This window comes from Hirundo rustica, chromosome 4 (genome assembly GCF_015227805.2).
Source record: "Hirundo rustica isolate bHirRus1 chromosome 4, bHirRus1.pri.v3, whole genome shotgun sequence".
Lineage (NCBI taxonomy): Eukaryota > Metazoa > Chordata > Aves > Passeriformes > Hirundinidae > Hirundo > Hirundo rustica.
This window is the reverse complement of record NC_053453.1, coordinates 35,607,099-35,620,248: the sequence shown is the minus strand read 5'-3', so window position 1 is coordinate 35,620,248 and position 13,150 is coordinate 35,607,099. Positions and strand designations below refer to the sequence as shown.

Genomic DNA, 13,150 nt, shown 5'->3' with positions numbered 1-13,150 from the left:
CATGAAAAACCTAAACCATTCATAAATGCTAAGTGATGGTAGATGTTAGTCCCATCGTCCGGTCCCCTTACTGGGAGCTCCCCTCCCCGTAAACCTTTTACCCCCACGTTTTTAAGGTCACTCTTAACCTGGCCTCTTGCTGTGGTACTCTTGAGTCTTCCTTTTTAAGATGGGGGTCCTGCAAGGTGTAGCAGTCAGCAAGTGACTTACAGGGTGCCGGTTGTGCTGTCCTCACTGGCTGCCCACATTCTCCACCATTTGTTGAGTCGCGTTGCAACAGAGTTCATCGTGTCCAGGGAGGGTGCAGGTGCCAGACATGGGAACAAACGAGACTGGTCTCCATTTGATTGAGCTCGAAAATCCATTTGTTACCCCTGGGGATGAGGAGGGGGGCAAAGATGAAAGACGAGGCAAAGGAAGGTTTGTGGGGTTTTTGTGGGGTATCACAGGGGTGGAGTTTAGGGTTTGGGTCAAGGGCGGAGTTACCACAAGAAGGGTAAAATCAAATTCCTGCCTCCTTGGAATGGGAGCACTCCATGCCTCTGGATTGTTTTTCTTTGGCTTTTACAAATGTATTTTTATTTCTTGATTTTTGTTCAAACAACCTATAAGGTACTATTGTAGAGACTGTGCTCTGCATTGGCAATTTTTCATGGGTTTATGTATAAAGAGCGTGTTCAACTTGATTATGAGAACTGGATATGGTACAGTGATGACTCACATGTACATAGGAAAGAAAGGGTTGCTATTCTCATAAGATACAAGTCTTGTGAAAGTGTCCAAAGCAGCTATGGGTGTCCCAATCAACTACAGATTTTTAAACCTTTAGAAAGATAAGCAAGCATGTGAACCATGAATTGTTTTGACTCCCTTCCTTTCTCAAGTGCTTTGGATACAAATAAACAGTATCTAGTGTTTTTTAGAGTCATTGTTTATTCTGTCAGTTCTGCTTATATGGTGCTGACTCTAATTTAGAGTGACTGGTATAATCTCTTGGAGTAGATAGGAACTGATTAAATAGTGGAAAAATGATGCTTCTATTTACTTTTTCCGAGAGAGAGTGCCTTATGTCTTTAATAAGAGATCCGTGGGAAGCGGCCAGAAGTATTAAGTTGAGCAGTGACCCCCACATAGTGACTCAGTGGCTGTGACAGACCTGTAGCCGAATGTTACCTTGGGTTCTTTTGGATATTTTTCTGCTTACCTAAGCACCATGCTGAATATTGGCAGATATGCCTGGTTGTTATATGTGATTCATCTATATATCTTTATTCTTTAAAATACCTTGAAGACTTTCATATATTAAAAGTGTCCTAGCTCTTCTTGGATATCAGCTTTGTTCATTACTAATGCCAGTGCTGCTACAGGCAAAGTCTTCAGATAATCCTTTCTGTCTCAGTGGACCATGGTATACCTGAAAGTAAGGATAAATGCTCACAAAAGAATTTGATGTACAGTTTTCTTACAGATGTTTGACTGATCTCAGCTTCAGGTATGTAGCTTATTTTGGGGTGTGTTACTCAGTCTGGCTAGATTAAAATCACATACTTGTTCACATTTATAAGGCTACTTCTGTAATACTGCTACATCAGTCATGCTGATTAGCCATTTCAGGTTATACAAGTAATGTACTGGTACTTCAAATTCGGTTAAAATCTGAATCAAGCCATGTGTGTTGTTGGGCAGTCCCCTTGCAGAAGAAAAGTTCCAAAATGGCTTTAGATTTTCCAGCTTGAATTGGTGATGACAAATCAGAGTACCTCAGGGCAAGGGTGCTGCTGGTGATAGTTTAGCAAAAGAAATTACTCTTGAAGTCCTTCATTATCTGTGGTACTGTTTTGCTGGAGGACAGTGTTGCCTCGAGGAGGCTCATCTGCCTGGAGAAGAGAATGCTTAGAGGGGAATCTTATCACAGAATTCTAGTACTTGAAGAGTGGCTACAAAGAGGATCCTCTCTCTTCACAAGGAGCCAAATGGGAAAAAAGCAAGGGGCAATGGGTGCAAGTTGCACTATGAGAGATTTAATCTCAATATAAGAAAATTTTTTACAGTGAGAATCATTCACTGGAATGACTTCCCCAGAAATGAGGTAGAGTCCTCCTCACTGGAGGTTTTAAAGATGCAACTGAACCAAGTGCTAAATAACCTTACCTAGGTTTCCTTTCTCATATAGGCTTGGACCAGAAGATCTCTTGAGGTTCCTTCTAACCTGGGCTGTTGAATGATTCTGAGATTGGTTTTATTCAATTGCTCTGGGATTCTAATGAGAGTTAATCTCTCTTCTCCTCTTCTCTGTCCTGTGTCTTTCTAGGTAGGGGCTGCCTCAACATAAATCAGCATGACCTCAGCTCCTACCCATGAAGCCAGTGTGCAGCTCATGGCCAGCCCAGGACTGTAGTCAGTCTATTGCTTTTTCTTGATCAAAGTGCTCCTCCCTGCAAACTCTTGAATCAGTACTCTAGCCTGACTGGTACTGAAAGTGGGTCTGAGCCATTCCCCAGTCATTTCACTTCATTTCCTTGCCATAACTTTCTTTGAAGTGGCAGATTTTTCATAAATGAAACTGCGAAGAACAAAGTGAAGAAAAGCAGAAATAAAGTTCAGAACAAAACTAGGGAGCACAATCCTGACTCCAACATCTACAAATTGATTTGATTTCTTTCCTACTAAGTCTGGAGATCAGTTTCAATTCTTCATTTTAATTACTAGTTTTTGTACATCTGTTTAGAATACTGACACTATGTTGCGAACCAGTGGCAGTGCTAGAAAACTTTAATAAAATGTTAAAAAGGCTTCTCATTCCACTGGAAGCTGTGTGGTCTGGCCTTGCTCCAATACAAGTCTTGTTACTTGTCCTGAGACACACAGTTAGAAACACACGTTTGTCTTCATCTCTTGAAATATAGTTCACGAATTAGTTGATGTCAGTTTTGGTTTGGCAGTTTGGCAGTGAGAAGTGGCTTTTCAAAGCGTGAGAGGAAGCTTAGCTGTTCCCTTCAGGTACCAAACCAGAGTTACCTAGGCTTTACTGATTAAAGGAAACCATCCATATGCTGAATCTTTTTATATGTAGTTAATTACAGCCGTATGGAAAGAAACCTTACATCATCCAGTACTGCAGGCTGAGCAGACCTGGGAATGTATTTTAATTGTTAATTGAAGGTTTAGTACTTCTTACAAGCTGGAAATGCCAGGGAATAATTGGTATCTAAGCTCATGGGACTGCTTATCGTGTGATGGCCCTCACACAAACCCTAAGCACTCTTAACACTAATGTAGGAAAGACCAATTTACATCTGTACTTAATGTTAGTCTATACTTAGCTCTTCCTTGCCTCTCCCATGAATGAGCGCAGCACAAATGAGTACTGCTGATGGCAAGACACTGAAAGTATTATTTTTGAATTTGAAATCAGAATACGCTATTATTTGTAGAAAATCTTAAATGATAGGAACACTTTAGCTCTACTTGGACTCTTTGCTTGAGTCCAACTTGATTCAACTTCATGAGTTGAATGTTGTAGGTTTGCAGCAGCCACCATTAGGTTTGGGTGCGGAAAGGCTGCAATCACCTCTGTAAGCAGGTGTGTTCCTCTTGGTGCAGAAGTCCACGTGGCAACTGGCACAAGGAGGGATGTCTGAACTTGCCTTCCAGTAGAGGGAATGAGAGCTGGGGAGCAGGGCTTAGAGGGCATAAGGGTAAAGAATCATAGAAGCGTTCTGGAGGAACTTCCTTGGTAATTCATTTGCCCCAGGTTACAGCTGTAGAGAGAATGACACATTGCAGAGTTGGAAAGTAAGCTGGGGTTGTTCTCCGCACCTGATTACGAATAACAGTTTTTTCACTACTAGGATTGTTTTCAGTTCCAAACATATGCTACTACAGCCAGACTTGTCATCTGTTTTCACAGAGATGCAGGATGATTGAGATTAGAGGGGACCTCTGGAGGTTTTGGGGGGGAGAAGGGCTAGGGTGAGATGATTTGTATGTTCTTTCTTTCCTTTTTGAAGAAGAATATGATTAAAAGCTAGTATCTTTGGGTTCTCCACTCTGCAACTTGTCTAGGCTTACAGAAATCAAGCCTTTTCATTTTTTATGAAACAGTGTCTCTACATATAACAAAGCCAGATAACTAGCTTTCTTACCAAATTGGTTGCCACAAAATTATTTTTAAAGGTATGGATTGCTTGCTCAAATTGTCATTTAATGAAAGAGTCAATAGCATCATCTCACAGCTTTGTGCATTGCATGGTTATAGTGGTTGAACACCAATGTCTTCAAGAGCAACTGTAAAACCAGGGGATGCTGAGATCACTCTTTGCTGAATCTGTCAGCTCTCAGCACTGTCTTGCTGCTTCTTGATCTTAAGCCTGTGACTCTGATTCTGTTAACTGAGAATTTAGTTTGGCAACCACTGTCTTCACTTTTACCTGTCTCACAACTGTTTCAGTGCATCTTGCAGTGTTGCTTCAGTGCTCTTCAAGTTTTTCTCATGTTCCTGAAGTCATGACCCTTGTGGTATAGCTGCTGTGAGTCAGTCACATAGCTAGAAAAGAAAACAAAAATGCTGTGGCACGTACATGAATACAGGGGTCATGCCTTCAGGAATGGGAAGCTGATATGCTCCAGAGTTTGTTTACTTCAGATCTGATGAGCCACAAAGATTCAGGAAATAAGGCTTTTCATAGTACTGCAAGTAGCAGTTCCTATGTTCCTCTTTCCTGCAAGCAGCAGTGGGGGCTGGGTTCCTCTCGACAGGTCATGGGTCCCAACAAGCCCTGTGTGGAGCTGGGGACAGCTAGCAAACTTGTGGGGTCTAGGCATTAGCGATCTATAGGCTGCCACTGCTATTATCAAGGAACTGGTCCAGTTTCAGTGCTGCCATCTATTGAAACTTGAGTTTTCCGCCTCACTGAGCAGACTAGTGGGAAGCACAGATTTGCAGATGACATCTGAAATGCCACAGTATCACTAAAAATAATAACAAAAATGCCCTCTTCTTTCCCCCCATTAAAGTGTGGACTTGCAAAATGTATGTATGTTTATTTTGTTACCTAAAATTCAGCTTCTTTTGCAGCTTCAGTGGTCCTAACTAATACTCTTTCTGTAGCTATTAATTCTTTCCCTGCAGATATATTTTAAATATGTCTCTGATGCTGCTCTTTCTGATGCCTCCTGTTTTCTGAGCAGTAATGCATGAATATGTTTAGCTTTTTGTGTTGTGTCTTTAGTACAAATCCAGGCGTTCTTTCTTTGTGATAAAGAAAACTTCTATGTATGTTTCAGAAAACCCTTATGATTTAAAAATTGGGTGGAGGGGGGTGGTGGTGAAACACTAATCTTATTTGATAAATTGAATTTGAAAAGTGTTTATTACAAAAAAAAGAGCCTTCTTTTCTAGTCCTGGTTAAATGCTTTAGAAATTGAAGCATTTATTACAGATTTGGGCAGAAGGCAAAGCATATTTATTCTTATAACTAATATTTCAAATATTCATAGAATAAAAGAACCCCCCAGTCTACTTTGATACGTTATGTATAGGACTGAGTGGGCACCGATGAAGTATGAGAATTTGTACAGTGGTCTTAGTGACCAACTCTTTTTATTCTTCTAAGGGCTTGTATGTTTTTACACTTGTTTTGAAAAATGTCTTTTCCCCTTCCCCTCTTTAAAGGTAGAGACCTGTGGGTTCTTGTTCTGGGAAGGTTTCCAACCCATCATAAGATTGGCATTCCAGAATTCAAGTATGTTGCTAATATGCATGGGGATGAGGTACGTTTCAATTTTTGCAATGTCATTTATACCAAGTACAATTACCAGAGGTTTAGACTGAGCTTCTCTCAGACATGTGCTTCTTATTACTGAGGTATGTCATAACTCAAGGAAGACAAAATGTCTGTATTTATTGGGGAATTTTTCAGAATAAAGTTCCCTTGTTTTGGGAAGGGCCTTAGGAGACCTTACATCATAGGGAAGAGTCTTACAGTCCTACGCTCAAGACCTCCCTTAAGTAGAGAGCTTTGTCTTCTCCAAGTGAGTAAACCCAGAGGCTTTAAGTTTCCTGGCAATGAGTCAGATGCAGTAGTTTGCTTGTACATTGTTATTGCCTAGGCATGAAATATGACTGATAGAACTCTTCAAATACATCCTAAGATTAAACAATAATTGCTGCAAAGCATCAAATTATTTATTGTAGGAAGAAAATTTATTTTGGGAACCTTAAGCTACAAACAGCTAGATTCACCTGAGATAACACACGGCACAAAAGAAGCAGCAATGCCAGAACAATAAACTTGCTCTGGGAAGAATGCTTGCTTAAGAGAAATTATGATTATGAGTCTACCTGGTGCAGTATTTGAATCTGAATTAGAAAGAATCAAAGCTTCACTGTCCTCTATAATGCTTTTTTGCTTTCCATTTCTTTTATTCTTTAGCTTTACATGATTATATTAGTCATCTTCAGGATAAGTTTAAACTACACAATATGTTTTTATGCAGTCTTTCATGTGAAAGTTAAATAATTTAACAGGAGCAGCAGGATATATATGTGTATGTATGTGCCACGCTGTGAATTCCCAAAACTAAGGTAGTTAGATGTAGTAGAAAGTGTATCCTGTTCAAAGGGTAACGTGTCACGAGTTATTGCTGTTAACAATATATGGTGCATGAGCACTTGCACACCTACAGACACTTGTGACATTATGTGCCAAGAACTTCCCCCAAGTTAGACTAGTTTCACCGTGTTCGACACTGGCCTTGCTCAAAGTATTGCTGGCAGTTTGGCTGCTTGGGAATTTAACTCTGTGTGGGAGGAGGCTGATTCATGGTGTCAAATGGGTGCATTTGTTACTGGGTGCCCAAGATCGGGTTTGCAGCTCCTGGAACCTGGTGTGTGTCCCCAAGGCATCTAAGAACTGAGGCTCCATACAGCAGTCCCTGCAGACTGCTGAAGGGGACTGCAAACCTGGGACTGTAAATCACCCGGCTTTGATGGGAAGGAGGCGGAGGGCAGGATATGATCTCATCTGGAATGGGCTGGCTTGCAAATCCAATATTTCTGGAGTGCAAAGGGCCACACATACTGGAGTCTCCACGAGGAAGCACCCCTGTCACTATCACTGCCCAGCTGGATACGCATAGGCAGCTTTGACCATGGAAGCACATGCTGTTTGCACATCCACAGGGCTGGGAGTTGCTGGGGATTGGCAAGTCAGATCACTGCCTAGGGTCTAAGCATTTTATTGACTTCATGAGGAAATGAGGCAAGATTTTGTTTTGAAGTCAGACACAGTGCCAGATGGTCTGAGCAGGGTTGATGCTGAAGCTGCCAAGCTAAGGCGTCCTACATTCCAGTTGTTTGTCAGACCAAGCTCACACCTAGGGAACATTCCAGAAATAGAGCTATTCCTCCTTTTCAGGCCCTCATGATGATTTTTGCCGTATGAGGGGTTTTTTGTGCATACAGGTAACATACAGTTGGTGTTTGTTTTTTTTTAAATCTGATCATAAATATACTTCAGATGGCAGGAATTTAATTCCTCATATAGAGAAGCATTGGAGAACTTGATGTTTTTTTTCCTATAATCTGAGATTCTGCTGGACTAGTCACTGGGGATAGATTCAACTACCCCTACAGTATATTAAGCGGATAAATTTTGCACTAATTATACAAAAAGCTTCAACTTGTATGCCAGAGTTTTTCATAAATTGAAACTGTGGGACTATGGCTTCATTGATCCAGTCAGGTCTTTTGTGCTTCAGTGATATTTTCCACAAAAGGTACAAAATAAGCTGTTCTCAAGTGTTGTTTGGTGATGCTGCCCTTCTAACCTGTTATGATCATGCAGATGACACTTAACTTTGACTCAGCTGGCCCACTGCTCCAAAAACACAAAAGTTGGGGCGGAACCTGAATTACATGTGTGGGGGCTGTTCACACATGCTGCTGGAAGAAAATCTAGGTTATCTGGAAAGCTGCCCAATAAGGAAGTTCTAATAAAGTAGTGTGAGTACACAATACCAGGAAAAGGAGTATTTTTTTCAGAACTGAAAAGATTTAGTTTTTTAAGCCAGTTCATTTTTCTTGATAGTCTAAGATGTAACCAGCCAAGATTTAAAAGATTTTCAATCGTGTTCACTGTTGCCAGATAGATTGAACTTTTGCCCCAGATCCACTGAGAGGCAACAAAAGACTTTTCCCATTCTTTTTGTTGCCTGTATGGAGCTGGTCACCATTTTTAACCGTACTTTTTGTTTAACCTGAGCCAAATTAAAACTGATTTAAGTTAACTTTAATCAAGATGGCAAATAAACTTTAATCAACTGACTGCATGAAATGCATAAGCCTATGAAATGTTAATAAAGTCTGCAGGGAGGGAGAGGTTGCCTGATCTTCTGGGGCAGCTCTCATTCTGAATTAGACAGCAGCCTCTCTTGTCCCAGCCTTGTACTCTTACTTGAAAGATCTTCTAAGTCACACATTTCTCCCTGGGGAAGAAAGCTTCCTGCTTAACATTGACTACAACCAATCCCCTAAATACTCCTAAGTCATAAATGGAGTGTAACTATCACCTTTGGACACTCTGTGCCAGTGACTGAAGTCCATTCTGTACAACTGAACAAATAGGATCGAATTGGAAGGCTGTTCCTCAACCATGTATATCACTACAGGGAAACCCTTTGAGGAAAAGCACATCTGAACAAACTGGAAGTTTCCTGTGTGTTTCTGCTTTCCCTGTTTAAAGTATAGAGTATATGGCTTTAACTTTCTGTAGCAGTTGTGTAACTGGAGCATCACAAGATAAATTCTTTCTCAGTGCTGATTTTCTCCTTTTCTCCTAAAGTGTCCACTTCTGATTGCTTTATTTTCTCAGTATATAAAATAATGACAATGCAAATAATATTAAATAATACAATAGCTTATTCATAATAAACACTAATTTATTTACAGTTGTATAAAATAATAATACAGTTGTATAAAATAGTATTAAAAATAGTAGTATTTTTCCTCTTTGGTTATGTGAAACTGAGCCTGTACTGATAGGTCTGGACTAGCCTACATGAAAGGGTGTGTTTATCTGCTGCCTTATCTTGTGAAATAAGTTAAAGCAACTCTACCCTGTTTTCCATGTCATCATATAGACATAGTTATATTCACAGTAGGGGTTCCTGAAATATTACAGCTTAGGTGAATAAGGACTGGAGTAGATTGATTTGTGATCAATATAATGGGGTCTTAAAAAAACACCAAACAATTAGCTAATGAGTCTTGTGTAGAATTTCTTACTCTCATTTCTAAAAAAATTAATGGAAGCTGCATTTACGCTATCAAAATACCACTGTGGAAAAAAAGCTGTTTTTTTATCATCCAGTTCCACAAAAAGAATACTGCATATACTGCATGACTTGCTATAAGGAATTGTGCTGTGTCTTCAGTCCTGTGTAATATATTATTGAAGTGATATGCAGGGAAACAGTATTTGCTCTAAGTAAAAAAGAAAAAACACCCCCAAACTATTCATAAAAAATATTTATTGCATAGTGAACTATTTTCCACCTAGTTTCAGTATTAGCTGATGTAATGTGAAAAAGGTCAGAGAAGAAGGTCAAAGGGAGCACCAGGTATTTCAAAATTCAAAACAATCAAATCTCAATGCTAACTTTGAAAAAAGCTGGATGTTGCTGTGGTCTGTTTCAGCACATTTTAACACTGCTTTGCTGCAGTTACTTTTTTCCTTATCTTTCTTCACACTCTTCTGAGTGGGAAAAGAAAAAGCATCCATGTCTTGGCAAGGTAAGTCCTGAAGCCAGTGGAGTTTGTCCAGGTGGTAACAACTTAGGCTAGTTACTAGTTCAAAAGCAGGCTTCATGTTGCCATTTCCTTCAGTGGTAAACCAGAGAACTGCACTTCCCCGTCATACGTGCGGTATTTCTCAGGTGTCCGAGGCGATTGCTGCCGTAGAAATGAAGGGATGTGTGCCGAACAGTTCACATCAACAGTCATTTTAGCACTGGCATCTTTTAGCAAAGACAACCCCAGTGGGGTGTGTCCTAGCGGTGTGTAATAATTAGCACTGTACAAGTGTTAAAAATAACATATTGCAAGTGTGGCAATTCAGTGGGAAACCAGGATGGCCTACTGGTTTCTCTGCTCATACTCCGCTTCCTTAGGTGGGGTTGTGCCTGGAATGCTGAACCTGGCCTGTGGAGCAGCCGGGGCTGGAGCAAGGAGATGGGCAAGACTGTGGTGCCCTGAAACAGGTCCTACCTGATGGTTTGGATCTTTCTTTCAACATTGTTCACCTTAAAAACCAGGCTCTGTTTAAGGAAAGAATTTTAATAATAAAAAGGGGCAGAGTCCATCCACCCATAGTCCCCTGGTATTAGGTCTCTATCATGTGGTAACAACACTGTTCTAAACCCAGGGCTGTTGCAGTAAAGTATTACAGTACAGGTGCAGTTGGAGCTAACCTTAATCTCCTAACTGGCTGCCCCTCGGGCTTCTGGAGTAATCCCTGTGGTAGCTGAGCAGGGTGCTGACACAGCCCTGCCAGCAGGCAGAGTCAGGAAGTTTAAAGGATTTGTGTACAGAAGCAGCAGTCGCGCCCTTTTCTGCAGCCTTGATCCATGTCCTGACACATGCACGCTTCTTCTTTCAAGGCTTCCTCTGAGGATCACTGAAAACCTTTCCTGCTGACTTTCTCCCTTTGGGGCACAGGAGGAAGCTGACATCTGAAAGTGCACAGAGCAATTTAATGTCTAGTTGTATCCCTAGAGGTGGGAGAAAGGGATTTCCTTTGTTTTTCTGTCTCCCTCTGTGTGAAATGCAGTAGCATGATCTACTTTGGCATGTCCCTTGGGATACTGCAATCAAAAGTAAATGTTCATGTCCTCTGCTCTTCTCTCTACCTTCATGTTAAACCCAAGGCAGGTAATAGTGTCTGTCCTCAGCTTTACAGTCAGCAACCTACCTTCAGTGTGCCTAGATCTTTTAGCTGAGGCTCTAAAATAAAACTAAATGACTCGTAACTCTTATCCACAGACACACCTGACCTCTGTAGTAACAGGGTAAAACTTGACTGAACAGCAGATCATTTCCAAGGGCTTGATCAAAACTTGAACTTTCCCAGAAACAAAAACTTTCCCTCAGATACTTCCAGATGTGCTTTCCCAAGCAATGCAGGGTGGTCTGGACCACAACAAACAACCCCCATGTTGCCACACCAAAACAGTGGTACTAAGTATATTCTTCCCTCGCTGTGCAATCACCCAAGTGTCAACACTCTTAGGATAATCTGAATCGCCTGATGTCCTGAGTACAACAACAGCTACACCAGGAATCCTATAAAATGGTTTGTAAAATACTGTACGTGTAAGTAAACCTGGGATTAACTTTTAAGTTCAAAGTATGTCATCTGTGAAAATCTGGTCAACTTTCATTCTTTATAAACATTTCTCTTTTCTACCACATTCTTTCATTACTTTTCTTTTTCCCCCTTTCTGCTCCTGCTTCTCTACCCTTTCTTTCTGGCATTTCTTTTGGTCAGGTACTGAAGAGAAGTACAGTAGGAGAAGAGCACTTTCCCAGTTTCTCCAGGCAGCAGTCCAGTCTTGTCTGTAGTTCAGCTGTGGTAGAACTATTCTTGCTGATTCTGAGTCTCGTAACTTCATCTCTCATGCCCAGGCCCATGATTTGGCTGACTCCCTCTCCCTTTCCCTCTCCCACCCTTATATCCTTCCCAAGATATCTATCACCCTCTTCAAGAGCTGCCTGTACAGGACAGGTTCTGTTGCATCCCTTCTTAAATTTCACAGAGTATATTTATCAACCTTGCAGAGCAGCCTGTTTTCACACACTTAGGTGCTGGTTTAGATCCTGTTGTGATATACCAGGCTTTGTTCTTGGAGATAAAATAGAGATAAGTTATCTCTAGAACTCATCTACTTGCAAGTCTTGATTTGTTCCCTTTCCAGACAGGGTTTAGGAACCCTAAAGCACCCTTGAGGCATGGGTCACAGTGCTGTGGAAAGTGCCCCTGGAAAGTATAGTTCAATGAACTCTAGCCGTGGTTTCTGGGGTAGAACAAGATTATCCTTAACTCTGGATCTGGTACTTGACACTATTTTGCCTAAAATCTGATAAACTAAAGGGAGGTGTCAGCTTTCATGACTATCACTAACTTATAGGAACAAAAATATGTGTTTAGCTTTTTCTCTGCCACTGCTTCTTCTTGATCTAAAGTCTGTATCCAAATGTCTTTCCATGTCTTTTTCTAAGGATTTATTTGGTTTCCCCAATGCAGATGTTCATTACATTAAAATAAAGCAATGTAACAGAAGTACCTATGCGGCCTCTTTGATCTTGTTAATACTGACTTCCCATAAAAGAGGATCAACAAGAAAAATTCCTGCTCTGTGACATCCTGGAAAATGTAGCAGACTTGTCCTCCCTTCCTTCTGAAGCACCACTGCCAAGTGGTGCCACACAGCGCTGGCACTCCTGTGCAGGGTCACTCGGGCACCAGCGCAGAGCTGGGACCCTGCCATGAGACTGAGAAAATGCACTGGGGTGTTCCCAAGCTCACGTGATGATTATCAGGCAGCTTTAGTTTTTGTTGTAGCTGTTCCTTATCCATGCAAGATTTAAGCAGTGCATCTGACATGGTCTTTTTCCCATTATACAAAAAGGTCTGGTTGCTCTGGGTTTGAAACCCTCCAGTAATTCCTTTAATCTATTCAATTGCATTAAATATATTTAAGGGAGAGCATAAAAGAAAGTAGCGTTGATCAGTGTGCTCTCATATGCCTTGTATGTCTGTGTAATCCGTAAGAAAAACTTGGAAGTTCAAGGTGGTGGATCTTTATTTATTTTCTTCTTCTTCTTCCGTAACAGACTTAAATTAAAACCTGTGCTTCTTTACACAGACTGTTGGGAGAGAAATTCTGCTCCATTTGATAGATTTCCTGGTGACCAGCTACGGACGTGACCCAGTTATTACCCGGTTACTCAATAATACCCGGGTTCATATCATGCCAACGATGAATCCCGATGGATTTGAAGCTACAAAAGTGCCTGATTGTTATTACACACGAGGAAGGTAAGGGTGGCTTAGGAGGGTGGGAGAGGTAAAAGGAATGGGTGGGGAGTAAT

General features: G+C 41.0%; 1 protein-coding gene across 5 annotated transcripts in view; it reads left to right on the top strand.

Moving 5' to 3' along the window:
• Nucleotides 1–13,150, top strand: part of CPM (carboxypeptidase M) — a 28,303-nt gene that overhangs the window by 9,655 nt on the left and 5,498 nt on the right. For 3 of the 5 annotated variants that reach the window (XM_040060991.1, XM_040060990.1, XM_040060992.2), the window contains one exon: nt 12,925–13,097. In XM_040060991.1, coding sequence (XP_039916925.1) covers nt 12,925–13,097 — 173 coding nt within the window. Of the gene's footprint in view, nt 1–5,674; nt 5,773–12,924; nt 13,098–13,150 lie in introns of all 5 variants that reach the window. The other 2 variants (XM_040060987.2, XM_040060989.1) reach the window with 1 other exon arrangement.